General features: G+C 37.6%; 1 protein-coding gene across 2 annotated transcripts in view; it reads right to left on the reverse strand.

Annotated features, from left to right (window-relative positions):
- Nucleotides 1–17,608, reverse strand: part of TANGO6 (transport and golgi organization 6 homolog) — a 181,068-nt gene that overhangs the window by 82,271 nt on the left and 81,189 nt on the right. For both annotated transcript variants that reach the window (XM_070451087.1, XM_070451086.1), the window contains exon 15: nt 1,266–1,406. In XM_070451087.1, coding sequence (XP_070307188.1) covers nt 1,266–1,406 — 141 coding nt within the window. The remainder of the gene's footprint in view (nt 1–1,265; nt 1,407–17,608) is intronic.

Raw genomic sequence — 17,608 nt, forward strand, 5'->3', positions numbered from 1 at the left:
GACAAAGGCAAATATACAAAGTTGGCCGTTCTTCAGAGGAGAGAAAAAAATAATCTTTTTAATTTCACTCTCATGAGATTTCCCTTTCAGTTATGAACGAATTTAAGTGTTTGGAGATCTAAGTTCTATCTTCTTTAGCCAGAAGGGTCACCCAGAAATTAGGAAAATTAATGGCTATATCCATAGACATGATACATGACTATGTGAAATCTTTTGAAATCCTTGGACGTACTGGTGAAGGAAGAATTCAATGAGATTTCGTGATACCAGAGGCAAAAAAGCTAGTTAGTTTTCCAAAATCTTCCCCTAGTGAGTGAAGAGTAAAATTTAACCCTTACAATAGGCATATGAGGTTAAGTGTTATTAATATCGTCTTTTTATATATCAGGACACTGAGGCATCACGAGGTCAAGAACCATTCCTATAATCAAAAGCCACTAGCAAGCAGCTTGGGATCTGATCCCAGGCAATGCGACTGGGAGCCCACAGTCTTAATACTCTCAGCTCATGGTTGTGGTTTTGAGCAACTTCCTTTGAGTTGGCAGGTTCACTTCTTATCTTTTTTTTAGTATTTGTTTATTCGGCTGCACTGGGTCTTTGTTGTGGCGTGCAGGATCTTTAGTTCGGCATGTGAACTCTTAGTTGGGGCATGGAGGATCTAGTTCCCTGACCAGGAATGGAACCCAGGCCCTCTGCATTGCCAATGTGGAGTCTTAGCCATTGGAGCACCAGGGAAGGGCCAGCAGATTTAATTCTTAGCACTACTATTTACCAGCTGAATGAGTCTTGAACAAATTGCTGAAGTTCTTTGTGCCACAGTTTCCTCATCTATGAAATGGACCTAACAACAGCCTCTTTAGAGAATGTCTTGGGAAAATTAGATGAGATCATGAATGTAGATAACCAGGTACACAGGAGCCATTTAACCAGAGTTAGCACCCCTCCTTCTCTGTCTGACATTCCCCTTCTTTTCATGCTCACTGCTGCTCAGCAAGTGGGAAACCTCTCATCCCAGCTCTGAGGAAAATCAGGCCCAGACATAGCTCAGGGGAGGAGACTAAGCAGTTGCAGGAGCATGCGCACTACTGGGCCAATCTCGGTGTGCACTGAACATTTGCTAAATCCTTGAGCATAAAATAGTTCACCCCAGCTCCCAGACTGTCCTCCCCTTGTTAGCATAACAAGCCTCCAAGGTGCACAGACTTTGTTTCCACAGCCACACCACTCCCTGAACCCATTTCAGAGGCTGGAACAGGAAAACTCACCTAATGCCCTGACGATTCGCATCAGGATTTCCCCCACTTTCATCCTGGTCTCCGGTGTGTGCCTGTCTTTACTGCTGTCATACTGAGCCAGCAGGCCAGGCAAGATTTTCTCAGGGTACACGTCTGAGAGGAGGGCAACCCCTAGGGTTAAAAATGGAAAGAAAGGATTCATTACTGTTCAGCACTGAAAGGAAAATAAGCCCAGACAGCTTGTGATGGGATGAACACAGAGACATTTAAATCCACCTCTGTAATTCCACCAGCAAGGGCTGCCCTTCATTTGGAATGACAGCATTGGCAGTGGAAAAAACATGGGTCTTAAGAGTTCACACTCCTGGATTCTTCTGGTCTCAGCCCTATATGATCTCTAAGATCACATTCAGCACTGACATTCCATGACCTATGGATTCTAGACTCTGGAAGCTGAGGCTAGATGATTACATAACATAGCAAGGATTCACACAGCAGGGAAGCAGACTCGATCAAATGCGCTGGAGGGAGTCTTTGGGGTCTGAGTCAGTAAGGTTCTAAGTCTAGTATCACTCTTTGCTGCAGTTCTTTACCCTAGAATGAGTTTTCTCTGTAAAACTGACAATGATGAGAGCAATTTCCGTAAGGAAATAAGGAATGCAAATTCTGGGCATGATGAGGAGTAGAGACCCAGCTGAGTTTCCTGATCAGGAGAGAAGATTCTGCTCCGGATTCCTCCTTCCTAGTACTTGCCGACACCCTTTCTTCACACAGCACACCTAGAGGTGGAATCTGTAGTAGAGGCAACATTATTGGGCCCAGACCCATAGCAAGCAAACTTCACAAAGGTTGAGAGAAGAAGGGAGATAAGACTAAGACAGGACCAGAAATAAAAACCCTAGTCTCAAAGCTATACAAACACAAATTCCATTACTTTGGGGTAAGGGAAGGTTTGGGGAGAGGTTATGTACTTCTAAAAAATAGTGAGGAAAAAGAAACATCTGCAGGTGTTCTATCACTGATGTCATCACAAAGCCTAGTACATATTACAGATCGGTAGCAACCATAACTCCTATTTCATCAGAAGTTCCCAACTCAGCAATACCATGGAATATAGTTATACCTTTATAATGGAAATCGGTGGGGAAAGGGGATTTGCTCTAAAAAACTTTGATCTGTATCTAGCTTCTCTGAAAAATATATATTACCAGAATCCCTTTTACTGTCATTTATGCCTAATTTTCTCTCACTAATCTTTAGCAGAGAAGTTATTTACTTCTGTGGGCGTATCCTGCTGTATACTTAAAAACCAAATGAACTGGGACATCCCTGGTAGTCTAGTGGTTAAGAATCTGCCTTCCAATGCAAGAGGTGCAGGTACGATCCCTAGTCAGGGAACTAAGATCCCACATGCCACAGAGCAACTAAGCCCACACACCACAACTAGAGAAGTTAGTGCACTGCAACGAAGACCCAGTGCAGCCAAAATTAAAAAACAAAACAAAACCCAAAGGAGTTCTTGATTTTCTCTCTGTAGCAAACAGACTCTGGTTGCACATAGCATCTGTTCTCTCTTCTGGTAACACCTGTTGTTCCTTTAGGAAATATTCCTTCCCTATTCTAGTCTACGTTGTTTGAGTGGGGTTAATGACCCACTTTCTCTCTCTTCATATGTGAACTAACTCATATCAAAGGTGCCTTGGGATAGTCCATCCCATCACCACCACAATGTATGGTTCAGGAATGAGGAAAGAAACTCAATCCTAGAACCAATTTTGGAACTACTAGGGAAGATGAGCTCCTGGAGTTTGTGTGTTTGTGTGGATGGTTATTTTGGCTCTTTGTTTTCGCCTGTTGAAGTGATTAACCTGGAGCTCCCAGTGACCATCATTGGTAGAAAGTCTGCCCCACAATGGTGCCAATACAGAGGAGGGTCAAACCAAGAGACGAAGGAGGAAAAGAGAACTGCATCACGCTTTGAGCCCCTGGATCCAATTATACTTCTACTCATTAGAACCTTAGGGTACATAAGCCAATAAATATCCTTTTACGTTTATACCAATTTGATTTTTTTTCACCCAAAGGAATACTAATATATCTTTCTTAAGATTAAAGAAACAATCCAGGTTAAAAAATAAAGTTTCCCATAATGCTAGTCCTGTAGTTCTACCAGGGAGCTTTAATTCTTCCAATCTTTCATAAAAAGGTTGCCAACAGCACAGTACAGTTTCCTTGCTTCCCACAGTTCCAGGTTAGCAATTGTTTATCTTCCTGCTGGCCTGCTCCACTAAGGGTTGCCAAATAGCTCTCTGTTTGAATTTACCTTCTAGGATACAGTTGCTACCTATGAATTTATAAATCCCTTGAGAACATTGGTTCCTTCCTTACTCTTACACAAAGCAGTGAAGAGAAGCACATATGATGGTTAAGACTACAGAACAATTTTTAAAAAAAAAAAAGATAAGATTTTAAAAATCTTGACAACTGAGGAAACCTGGCCTTAACCTTCCGATAACCCTTGGCCCCTCCTTTGTAATCTGAAAAATGGGGTAATTTCTGGGTCAGTCCAGGCTTTGAGGAAACATGACACATCAATCCCTTTGGCAATAAGGACCAAATGATTGTGTGAGAGATACCTGCTCCTGCTCTGATCACAGGAAAATGACTAGACATTTTGAGATGTGGTGGAACAGATAAGATACACAGAAGGCAAAGGTGAACCAGATCTGGCAAGAGTTCATAAAAATGTTCTGATCTGTGTTTGAAGGCAAAGCATAGGATAAGGCAAATTAACCAACTGAAAAAATATTACTGAAAGTAATTGTGCAACAAAATAGAGATAGTCAATTTTGTAAGACAACTGTTTTTTCCCCCAAAGACTTTCATTACAAAGCCAGAACTGTATTCTGATCCAGTGTTGACTTCAAGATGATCCCTTAGCATACTGCTCAGTGATCTGCAGACCTTGGAAAGTCACGGTAGTTTAGGTCTCACTTTACACAAGGGTTTTACATTGTAGGAAAGATAGTCTAATCCCAAATATCTTTGCTGACTAACTCTCTCCTGGAAATTTGCTAAATCATCCCCACTTTAAAACTAATCTGACTTACTCTCCTAAGTAGGTAACAACTTACCTCCCAAAATACCCACATCAACTTGGAAAACCACCTACTCACTTGAATTTCTGCTGAAAACTGTAAGAAACAGAAATGCCTGCATACAGTATGACTCTATTTACATAAAAATGTCCAAAATAGGCAAATCTGCAGACAGAAAGTAGATTTCGTGGTTGCTTAAGGCTGTGGGAGTTGGGTAAGAAATAGAGACTGACTGCTAATGATATGGAATTTCATTATGGAAAGATAAAAACATTCTAAAATTAATTACGGTGATGGTTACACACACTCTGAGTATAATAAAAAGCACTGAATTGTACCCTTTAAATGGGTGAATTGTATGAAATATGAATTATATCTCAAAGACCTGTTATTTAAAAACTGTAAGATTCATAAAACTCAATAGCAGAAAAAAAAAAAAAAAAAAAAACTGACTAAAAACTGAGCAGATGATCTGAATAGGCATTCTTCTAATGAAGACAGACAGATGGCTAAGAGATGCATGAAAAGATATTTAACATCACTAATCACCAGGGAAATATAAAACAAAACCACAATGAGATGCCATCTCACATCTGTCAGAAAGCTATTATCAAAAAGATAAGAAATAACAAGTGTTGGAGAAGATGTGGCAAAAATGGGATTCTCATGTACTGCTGGTGGGAAGGTAAATTGGTATGACTACTATGGAAAACAGTATGGAGGTTCATGAAAAAATTAAAAATAGAGCTACCATAAGACCTAGCAATTCTACCACTAGGCATTTATCTAAAGAATACAAAAATACAAACTCAAAAAGATACATGCACTCCTATGTTCATTACAACATTGTTTACAATAGCCAAGACACAGAAACAATCTAAATGTCCATCAATGGGTAAATGGACAAAGAACACATTGGTAAATAAATACAATGCAATGCTAATCATCCATAAAAAGGAAAGCTCTTAAATTTTCAACATGGATGGACCTTGAGAGAACTATGTTAAGTAAAATAAATCAGACACAGAAAGATATTCACAAGAAAATGAGAAGCTTTTAAAGAACTTTTATGGAATAAATTCTAAGATCCATTGTTAAGTGAAATGCAAGGTGCAAAACAATGCGTATAAAAATTCAAGAACTTGTGTACAAAGGGGAAATACTCATGAATAGTTCTGTACAGATACACAAGAAACGAATGATAATGGTTCTTTCTAGGGAGGGAAAAGGAGTAACTAGGGGATAGATAAAAGGGATTTTTAAACTCTGTATCTTTGTATTCTTTTTTAATTTTGAACCATGTAACGTATCAAACATAAATAAATAAAATATAAGTTAAAAATCTGTGCTAAGGGGCAAGGTCTTTTAAAATGGAACAACCTCTTTTAGAGGTGAAAATGCAAAAGTAATTTTCAATCAGATGTAACAGAATGACCACAAGCATCGTCCCCCTGAAATCTCTCTACAGTTAATAGCCAAGGAGTAAAAAAGGAATAAACTGATCAACAAGAATGAAAAAAATATAGATATCAAAGGCTGAAGTATGTATGGGTAAAGAGAACAAAGATGGGACAAAATAATGACATGCATTTGATAGAGCTGTTGGATCATTTGGGGAAAAACAGCAATTATCTGATAGAAAACTAAGCAAATACACAAGAAAGGACAACTGAACTAGGCGTAGCCACAAATAATATTCACAGAGTCAGCAGCAAACACTGTCCAGTGATTTAGCCAAAAACTGTGAAAGGGAAATGGTAGGAAGAGAAGGAGTGCAGGCATGTGTGTACAGGCATGCATGTGCATGTGGATGTTAACCCTCCATCCAATCTACAGGAAATGAGTAGATAATGTGCAGAAATTTTAACAGCGAGATCTGTGAAAGCATTTTTCGAATAAATATACAAGAACAAACTACTTAAGGTGGGTGGAGGGGATGATTATCACTGAGGACTAACTGTGAGGCGTAAGCTGGGAAGGAGACAAGCTTCTTGATTCTTCACAAAGGATGTTCAAAGAAATTAACAGATACATATTAATTTTAAAAACTAGAAAAAAGGTAAAATGTATATTAACCTGGGAAGAAGCTCTAGTTTGAAAGAACAATGATGGTGAAGAGGTAAGGCACAAGGAACTTTTCCTTCCAATTCCAAAAAGATAATCACCAGCCTGTGACTGTCCTCTCCTGCTGCAGCTCAAGGACACAAAGAGAAGAAAGATTGACCCTGGAGAGAAGGAGACTGCTACCCTCTAGCAGATACTTCAGTTGTTACATTAGAGACTGCTCATTATAATGGAAATTAACAATCATTTCAGCTCCAAGAATCCAGGAAGCTGCACAAACTGGGGAAGTTGGTTATTAAATCAAGGAAGTATGGCGAATGCAACTGAATAGCCAGGTTGTCTTTGTAATTAGAGTAAATGATAATGTCTAGCATGCCAACATAATGTTCAGTTTCTCTAAAGCTCCAAAGTTGTGCTAAGTATGGACAAGCACCAACACATTTATAAAGATTTAAGGTGAGTGAGTGTTACTCAGGCCTGAGGAAAAAAGAAGGTTAGACTAATAGGTTGAAGATTTGTAAGAATGGCGGTATGGTACCTACAGTCTGCCTCTTTAAACCAAGATCTAAATAATATACTCAAACACTAAAATCAGGCAAATATATTTACTTACATTGTTCTCTAATTCTCATTTTGGAAGGAAAAAAGCTATAATCTATACTTAGTGACAGTTAACTGTACATTCCAGAAGCCATCTGGATTATGAAATATTTACCTATCATAATAAATGAAAATCTTGTAGCAAAGATAGTAAAAATTCTTAACGTTTAATGAGTGTTTTCAATATGTCAGGCATGGTCCTAAGCACTTTATATGCATTCATCTGTTTAATGCTTCCAACAATCCTTTGCAGTAGATGCTATTAATACTATCATTCCTAATTTTACTGAGGGAGAAGCTGAGGAACAGAAGGGTAAAAAATATGGTCCCAGATCACAGAGCTGCCATGTGACAAGAGCACGACTGCAAACCCGCATCTGCTATCCCACCAAAAAAGTACCAGCTTTGCAAATCCTAACCCTAAAGACAGCAAATCTTACATTTTCAAGTGTTTCTCAGCCATAAGATTTACTTTCTATTAGACTCCAAGGTCAGAGGAAGGAGAGGCAGTCTGCACACTGCATCCTGTATGAACATGCAGAATCCTCGTGGGTTCCAGCTGGGCTTCATAGGGACTGCTTTGTTCTTAATCGATATATTTATTTATTTATATTTACCTCCATGTGGGAAAGGGAAGTACCAATGTTAAAGAAATTCACAAATGACTTTGACTTGAGAAGCTGCTGACATTAGCGATGACAGAGGAGACCTACAGGGAAACTTGGATTTTAGTGAGTTTCTGTTTTTAATCATTGATTTTCAAATATCTCCATGTCACTTCTTTATGGGCTATTGCAATTCCCCTAAATCTCTTATTCTACTACCCACCCCCCAAATAAATAAAACCCAAGTCAGCACCAAAAAGCTTACAATCTACCTTGTTAGGACTGCCTCTATCAATTACTTCTGGGAGATACAGAACACAGCTGAGAAAAGTGAGCCTTAAGAACACGATGATCAAGGGCTCTATTGTAAGTACAGAAATACAAACAAAGCTGCCCTAATACTGACTGAAGGCATAAGTGAGGAAGGAAGGAAGAGAAAACAGCAATTAGTGCTGCTTTGAGAGTAATCATTGCCCTGTGCATTCAGAGAAACTTGCATTTCAGCTGATCCTGGGTGAGAAAGAAGCAGGATGTTATTTATTGAGTTCTCTTTACAGTAGCTTTCAAACATTAACATTCTCTTTATGCCATCAAAAGAAACAATTGCTGATAATATGAAGAGAAGGCCTTCTGATTTTCCAGAAAACTGTCTGTAGCTATCTTTTAGCTGTATCTAGGTAAGAAACAGTCTTGGAAGACCCCCAAGCTAGGTGGTCCCAGTAGAGGGAGTACTACCTGAACTCCAGATTCATTTCTTTCTAAGTTTTCTACTGACATTTCACCTCAAACTTAGGCAAAGAGAAGCTGCAGAATCAGCAAAGCTGACTGATGCGTCGGGTTCTCACTAGTTTTGAGAGAGTCGAAGCCTCCCAGGGGAGTGATCACCTGGCCTGAATCTCTAACAAGACATGGCTGATCTTTCTCATGATCCAGTGTCTTAAGGCTCAGAAATCTGCTCTGTGCTTTGGATACCAAGCAGTGATAGAGGCAAGATAGAAACTCCAGAGTTCTCCCTTTTTTCCTTCAGTTGAAGGTAGCAGATATCCTGATAAGATAAAATGATTAGGTAAGTCTTTAGGTGCTCTGGGCCAAGACTGGCTTAGAAAAAGTGACTGTTGTGAAATCAGTAACCATGACATGTAGGATATAAATGGTAGTTTCATTTGGAAACCAGGCAGCGCTGCTATAAATCTGCCCTGATAAAATGCATATATATACTTAAATACCCTGCCTACAATCCTGGCAAGTGACCACACCTCTAGTCAGGGCCCTCAGGTTTAAATCACTCTGCTAAGCAGGACATCTATAAACAGAGGAGAAAAGGAGAAGCCTTGAAAAACTATTTCCACAATCAAAAGAACGTTACTTTTCCCCCCCGATCACACATAAAAAATACATGGTCACTATAAAAGATTCAAATACTAGAGAAAAACATAAGAAAAAAGTCACACATGGATGTATGGGAGGACTGAGGAATAAAGGCTATGGGGAACCAGTCTCTATTTAGAGTAATGAAAATATTCTAAGATGGATTGTGGTGATAGATGTGCAACTCCGAATACACTCAAAGCTATTATATTATACACCTAAAAAAAGCAAATGGTATGGTATGTGAATTATAACTCAATAAAGCTGTCTTTAAACAAAAAACTTGAAACCTGAAGTCAACATAAGCATTTTAATGCCCACTCATCCATACCTCACTCTTGTTAATAAATACACACATGCGTGCACACACAGACACACACATATATACACACACATTTTTTATAGTGAAAAATTTTGCTTTATTTAACAGTCTTTTTTTTATTCTGGGAAGATTGGGGGGGGGGATGTTTATTCCCCCAGATGGCTTGGCTTTCACACTAGGTCATTTGGAGTGGTCTAACAACAATAATGAAAACTTTAATAGCAATACTATTATTTAGCATGGAGAAGTAGTAAGGATTCTTTTCAATTTTACTTTCTTTAAAAAGAGGGGGAAAGGGGTCAATTAAAAAAATACAAATTGGTTACATAGGAGCATATAGAAGTAATCTGCAGCTATGGCATAAATCCTAAAGCTTGGAAAGCAGCTTTAGAATAAAGGCAATGGAAATCATTCTTTCACACATTCACACATTAACAGAGTTCTACCATGTGCCAGGTACTAAGTGTTACAAATGTAATACGACAGTGCCTATCTGAGAGAGACAAATCAGACAATGATTACAAGACAGTGTGGCTAGTACAGCATTCTGGGGTGTAATGAGAACACAGGGAGAGAAAAGTGAAAAAAGGGCTTAGGAAGGGCTGGGGCTTCCTGGAGAAGGGGACAAACAAGCTATGAAAGCACAAGGTTCTTCAACTGGGTTTTTTAATTGAGAGCCGTCCCTGACACCAAGAGCCATTTGCAAAATTATTCATCGATGGAAAACATTTCATAGACCTTTTTAGACAGAATTAGTGTAAGCACCTAACTCCCATTTATATTCTTAGGGCAGATTTCCCCAAAGATAAAGAACTGGCTCCAAGGGTATAAAAACATTTTCAAAGCTGCATTCCTAAAATGTTCCAATTACTTTTCCTACCAATAGAGTTCAAGGGTGCCCTAGTCAAATAGGCACCCTACAACTGGCCAGCACTGAATATTCTTCCCATCTTAAAAAAAAAAATCTGTTTTTTGAAATGGTGTTAAAAATTGTATTTCATTATTATCTTAATCTACATTTCTTTGTCTATTAGAAAAGTTCCTTAAATCTTTATTTCCTGGAGAAGGGAATGGCAACCCATTCCAGTGTTCTTGCCTGGAGAATCCCAAGGACAGGGGAGCCTGAAATGCTATAGTCCATGGGGTATCAAAGAGTGGGACACAATTGAGCAACTTCCACACTCCTCTACCATGAATTGCTTATGTTTTTTTAATTATTTTTTTTATTGAAGGATAATTGCTTTACAGAATTTTGCTGTTTTCTGTCAAACCTCAACATGAATCAGCCATAGGGATACATATATCCCCTCCCTTTTGAAACTCCCTCTCATCTCCTGCCCCATCCCACCCTTCTAGGTTGATACAGAGCCCCTGTTAGAGTTTCCTGAGCCATGCAGGAAATTCCCGTTGGCTATTTATTTTACATATGGTAATATAAGTTTCCATGTTACTCTTTCCATACATCTCACCCTCTCCTCCACTCTCCCCATGTCCATAAGTCTATTCTCTATGTCTGCTTCTCCACTGCTGCCCTGTAAATAAATTCTCCAGTACCATTTTTCTAGATTCTGTATATATGCATTAGAATACAATATTAATCTTTCTCTTTCTGACTTCACTCTATATAATAGGTTCTAGGTTCATCCACCTCATTAGAACTGACACAAATGCATTCCTTTTTATGGCTGAGTAATATTCCACTATGTCTATGTACCACAACTTCTTTATCCATTCATCTGTTGATGGACATCTAGGTTGCTTCCATGTTCTAGCTATTGCAAATAGCGCTGCAAAGACAATGGGATACATGCATCTTTTTCAATTTCGGTTTCCTCAGAGTATATGCCTAGGGGTGGGGTTGCTGGGTCACATGGTGGTTTTATTCCTAGTTTTCTAAGGAATCTCCATACTGTCTTTCATAGTGGCTGTATCAATTTACAGTCCCACCAACAGTGCAAAAGCATTCCTTTTTCTCCACACCCTCTCCAGCATTTACTGTTTGTAGCTTTTTGATGATGGGCATTCTGACCAGTGTGAGGTGGCATCTCACTGTGGTTTTGATTTGCATTTCTCTAATAATGAGCAATGCTGAGCATCTTTTCATGTGTTTGTCAGCCATCTGTATGTCTTCTTTGGAGAAATATCTGTTTAGGTCTTTTTTCCACTTTTTGATTGGGTTGTTTGTTTTTCTGATATTGAGTTGTATGAGCTGCTTGTATAATTGGGAAATTAATTCTTTGTCAGTTGTTTCATTGCCATTATTTTCTCTGATTCTGAAGGCTGTCTTTTCACCTTGTTTATAGTTTCCTTTGCTGTGCAAAAGCTTTTAAGTTTAATCAGGTCCCACTTGTTTACTTTTGTTTTTATTTCCATTACTCTAGGAGGTGGGTCATAGATGATCTTGCTTTAATTTATGTCACTGAATGTTCTGCCTATGTTTTCCTCTAAGAGTTTTATAGTTTCTGATCTTACCTTTAGGTCTCTATTCTATTTTGAGTTTATCTTTGGTATGGTGTTAGGAAGTGTTTAATTTCATTCTTTTACATGTAGCTGTCCAGTTTTCCCAGCACCATTTATTGAAGAGGCTGTCTTTGCCCCATTGTATGTTCTTGCCTCCTTTGTCAAAAATAAGGTACCCATAGGTGCATGGGTTTATTTCTGGGCTTTCTATCTTCTCCCATTGGTCTGTGTTTCTGTTTTTGTGCCAACACCACACTGTTTTGATGACTGTAGCTTTGTAGTATAATCTGAGGTCAGGAAGGTTGATTCCTCCAGCTCCATTCTTCCTTCTCAACACTGCTTTGGCTATTCAGGTCTTTTGTGTTTCCATATGAATTGTGAAATTTTTTGTTCTAGTTTTGTGAAAAATGCCATTAGTAATTTGATAGGGATTGCACTGAATCTGTAGATTGAGTTTGGTAGTATAATCATTTTCACAATAGTGATTCTTCCTACCCAGGAACATGGAATATCTCTCCATCCGTTTATATCATCTTTGATTTCTTTCATTACTGTCTTCTAATTTTCTGTGTACAGTTTCTTTGTCTCCTTAGGTAAGCTTATTCCTAGATACTGAATTTTTTTTTGCTGCAATGGTGAATGGGATTGATTCCTTAATTTCTCTTTCTGAATTTTCACTGTTAGTATATAGAAATTCAAGTGTTTCTGTGTATTGATTTTCTATCCTGCAACTTTGCTAAATTCAGTAATTAGCTCTAGTAATTTTCTGATACTATCTTTAGGGGTTTCTATGTGCAGTATCATATCATCTGCAAACAGTGAGAGCTTTACTTCTTTTCTGATCTGGATTTCTTTTATTTCTCTTTCTTCTCTGATTGCTGTAGCTAGGACTTCTAAAACTATGTTGAATAGTGGTGAAAGTGAACACCCTTGTCTTGTTCCTGATCTTAGGAGGAATGCTTTCAGTTTTCACCATTGAGAATAATGTTTGCTGTAACCTCTCTTGGAGAATTTTGAGCATTACTTTACTAGCATGTGAGATGAGTACAAATGTGCAGTAGTTTGAACATTCTTTGGCATTGCCTTTCTTCAGGATTGGAATGAAAACTGACCTTTTCCAGTCCTGTGGCCACTGCTGAGTTTTTGAAATTTGCTGGCATATTGAGTGCAGCACTTTCACAGCATAATCTTTTAGGATTTGAAATAGCTCAACTGGAATTCCATCACCTCCACTAGCTTTGTTTACAGTGATGCGTCCTATGAACAAAGGGTGGACTTTTGTGTGTGTTACGATGTTGGATGTAACACACACAAATTATTAAGTAACAAGGCTTCCTATGCTCAAAGAAAAATACGACGAGCTTGAAAATATCTTCAGGGATAGAAAACAACCAAATCTGATGTAGCACATTTGAAAAATAAATCAAAGAAAATGTTCAAAGAGTAGGATAAAATTAAAAGTTCAATGAATGAGTTTTATAGTAGACAAAGCTAAGAGAGAGTTAATGAATCAGAAGATAGAAAGGAAGACATTATGCAGAATGCAGCAGAGAGAGGCAGTATTTAATCTCTGGATGAAGAAATCAAAAAGAAAAAATTAATAGATGTCATCTCTTAAAAGTTTAAAGCTCATTAATGTCAAAATAATTTAACCTTAATTGAAATGCAAAGTATAATTAAAGAAAAAAGATTTGCAACGAGAAGGACAAACATAACTCAGCAGAGACAGAAAATAGATTTTCTGTGACCTAGAGCAGGGACTCTGGACAGAAAAGGAAGGTAACTACACAAATGAAGGAACAAACTAGAAACACAGAAGTCCAAACAAATGAAGAGGAAGTAGGCAAACTACCTGAAAAAGAATTCATAATAATGATAGTAAAGATGATCAAAAACCTTGAAAACAAAATGGAGGAAATGCAAGAATCAATTAACAAAGACATAGAAGAATTAAAGAATAAACATACAAACAACACAATTACTGAAATTAAAAATACTCAAGAAGGAATCAACAGCAGAGTATCTGAAGCAGAAGAATGAATCAGTGAGCTGGAAGATAAAACGGTGGAAATAACTTCTGAAGAGCAGAACAAAGTAAAAAGAAGGGAAAGAATTGAGGACAGCCTCAGAGACCTCTGGGACAATATCAAACGTACCAACATTCGAACGATAGGGGTCCCAGAAGAAGAAGAGAAAAAGAAAGGGTATGAGAAAATTTTTGAAGAGATTATAGTTGAAAATTTCCCCAGCATGGAAAAGGAAATAGTCAATGAAGTCCAAGAGGCACAAAGAGTCCCGTACAGGATAAACCCAAGGAGAAACATGCCAAGACACATACTAATCAAACTAACAAAGACTAAAGAATGTTAAAAGCAGCAAGGGAGAAGCAACAAGTAACATACAAGGGAAACCCCATATGCTTAACAGCTGATCTTTCAGCAGAAACTCTGCAGGCCAGAAGCGAATGGCAGGATATATTTAAAGTATTGAAAGGGAAAAATCTACAACCAAGAATACTATACCCAGTAAGGATCTCACTCAAAATTGACGGAGAAATAAAAAGCTTTTCAGATAAGCGAAAGTTAAGAGAATCCAGTACCACCAAATTAGCTTTACAACAAATGTTAAAGGGACTTATATAGTCAAGAAATATAAGAGAAGAGAAAAGATTTAAAAAATCAACCCCAAATAATTAAGAAAATGGAAACAGGAACATATATATCAATAATTACTTTAAATGTAAATGGACTAAATGCTCCAACCAAAAGACACAGACTGCTGAATGGATACAAAAACAAGACCCAAATACATGCTATCTACAGAAACCCACTTCAGACCTCAAGACACATATAGACTGAAAGCGACAGGATGGAAAAATAAATTCCATGCAAATGGGAGGCAAAAGAGAGCTGGAGGAGCAATCCTCATATCAGACAAAATAGACCTTAAAATAAAGAAGATTACAAGAGATAAGGAAGGACACTACATAATGATCAAGGGATCAATCCAAGAGAAAGGCATAAGAGTTGTAAATATCTATGCATCCAATGTAGGAGCAACTCAGTACTCACAAACAAACATAAAAGGAGAAATTGACAGTAACACAATAGTAGTAGGAGACTTTAACACCCCACTCACACCAATGAACAGATCATCAAAACAGAAAATTAATAAGGAAACACGTCTTAAATGATACATTAGATGAGATGGATATCATTGATATCTTCAGGACATTCCATCCAAATGCAGAAGAATACACTTTCTTCTCAAGTGCACATGGAACATTCTCCAGGATAGACTACATCTTGGGTCACAAATCAAACCTCAGTAAATTTACAAAAATTGAAATTGTATCAACCATCTTCTCCAACCACAACGCTATGACACTAGATATCAATTACAATGAAAAAACTGTAAGAAACACAAACACATGGAGATTAAATAACATGTTTCTAAATAACAGGTTACTGATGAAATCAAAAGGGAAATAAAAAGATTTCTAGAAACAGATCACAATGAGAACACAACAACTCAAAACCTATGGGGTAGAGCAAAAGCAGTTCTAAGAGAGAAGTTTATAGCAATACAATTCCACCTCAAGAAACAAGAAAAACATCGAACAGACAACCTAACTTTACACCTAAAACAACTGGAAAAAGAAGAAAAAAAAAAAACCCAAAATTAGCAAAAGGAAAGAAATCATAAAGATCTGAGCAGAAATACATGAAAAAGAAATGAAAGAAACAACAGTAAAGATTAATAAAACTAAAAGCTGGTTCTTTGAGAAGATAAACAAAATTGACAATCCTTTAGCCAGACTCATCAAGAAAAAAAGAGAATCAAATCAACAAAATTAGAAATGAAAAAGGAGAGGTTACAACAGACAATGCAGAAATACAAAGGATTATGACAGACTATTATAAACAACTATATGGCAATAAAATGGATAACCTGGAAGAAATGACAGATTCTTAGACAAGTTCAACCTTCCAAGACTGAACCAAGAAGAAACAGAAATTATGAACAACCCAATTACAAGCACTGAAACTGAAGATGTGATAAAAAAAAAATCTCCCCCCAAAACAAAAACCCAGGACCAGATGGCTTCACAGGAGAGTTCTATCAAACATTTAGAGAAGAGCTAATGCCTATCCTTTTAAAACTCTTTCAAAAAACTGCAGAGGAGAGAACACTTACAAACTCATTCTATGAGCCACCATCACCCTGATACCAAAAACAGACAGAGACAACACAAAAAAAGAAAACTACAGGCCAATATCACTGATGAACATAGATGCAAAAATCCTCAACAAAATTTTAGCAAATAGAATTCAGCAACACATCTAAAAGCTCATACACCATGATCAAGTTGGGTTTATTCCAGGAATGCAAGGTTTCTTCAACGTATGCAAATGAATCAATATGATACGCCATATTAACAAAGTGAAACATAAAAACCATATGATAATCTCAATAGATGCAGAAAAAGCCTTTGACAAAATTCAGCACCCATTTATGATTAAAACTTTTCAAAAAATGGGCATAGAAGGAACCTACCTCAACATAGTAAAGGCCATACACGATAAGCCTATAGCAAACATTACTCTCAATGGTGAAAAACTGAAAGCATTTGAAAGCATTCTCTCTTAAGATCAGGAACAAAACAAGGGTGTCCACTTTCACCACTATTACTCAACATAGTTTTAGAAGTCCTAACCACAGCAATCAGAGAAGAAAAAGAAATAAAAGGAATCCAGATTGGAAAAGAAGAAGTAAGGCTCTCACAGTTTGCAGACAATATGATACTGTACATAGAAACCCCTAAAGATATTATCAGAAAATTACTAGAGCTAATCAGTGAATTTGCTTTTGAACTGTGCTGTTGGAGAAGACTCTTGAGAGTCCCTTGGACTGCAAGGAGATCAAACCAGTCAATCCTAAAAGAAATCAGTCCTGAATATTCATTGGAAGGACTGATGTTGAAGCTCAAACTCCCAATACTTTGGCCACCCGATGCGAAGAACTGACTCCTTGGAAAAGACCCTGATGCTGGGAAAGATTGAAGGCAGGAGGAGAAGGGGATTACAGAGGATGAGATGGTTGAATGGCATCAGTGACTTCACAGACATGGGTTTGAGCAAGCTCCAGGAGCTGGAGATGGACAGGGAAGCCTGGTGTGCTGCAGTCCACGGGGTTGAAAAGAGTTGGACAGGACAGAGTAACTGAACTGAGCTGAACTGAAGTCCAACATCCAAAGTCTTCTGGGACATTGTTTCCTTGTGCTTGGCTATTTTGTGACTATGTTATAATTACTATACATAACTAAATATACAATAATTATTTTAAAAGAAGGAATGGGTAGTTATTGCTTAATGGTTAAGAGTTTCTGGGTGGGCTGTTGAAAAAGTTTTGGAAATAGAAGTGACACAACATTATAGATATATTTAATGCCACTAGATTGTACATTTAAAGATGGTTAGAATAGAAAATTTTATAATAAATTTACCATAATAAAATTTTTAATCATTAAAAATTTAAAAAATATTATGAGGATTCTTTTGGGTCTAGGGTGACAGTCCCTTCTTCTATAGAGATATGCCTTTTTGTAAGACATCCACAGACACCACGAGTATATACATATTTAAAACTCTAATTCCCAGTTTGAACTTTCCTGAATCCCAGTAATACAAATATGCAAGAGAGGTGGACCACTCTGGGATTACACTCTCTCCAGTGACAAGACAATGCCCTTTCCAGTCCCTGGGGATAAGATGAAGGAATACCATTTTCACTTTTTATTCACCTGAAGGTGTATTCCTTTGGGATCTAAGCTTAACGTTAGAGGTCTTCTATTAG

The sequence above is a fragment of the Odocoileus virginianus genome, chromosome 20, assembly GCF_023699985.2.
Source record: "Odocoileus virginianus isolate 20LAN1187 ecotype Illinois chromosome 20, Ovbor_1.2, whole genome shotgun sequence".
Classification (NCBI taxonomy): Eukaryota; Metazoa; Chordata; class Mammalia; order Artiodactyla; family Cervidae; genus Odocoileus; species Odocoileus virginianus.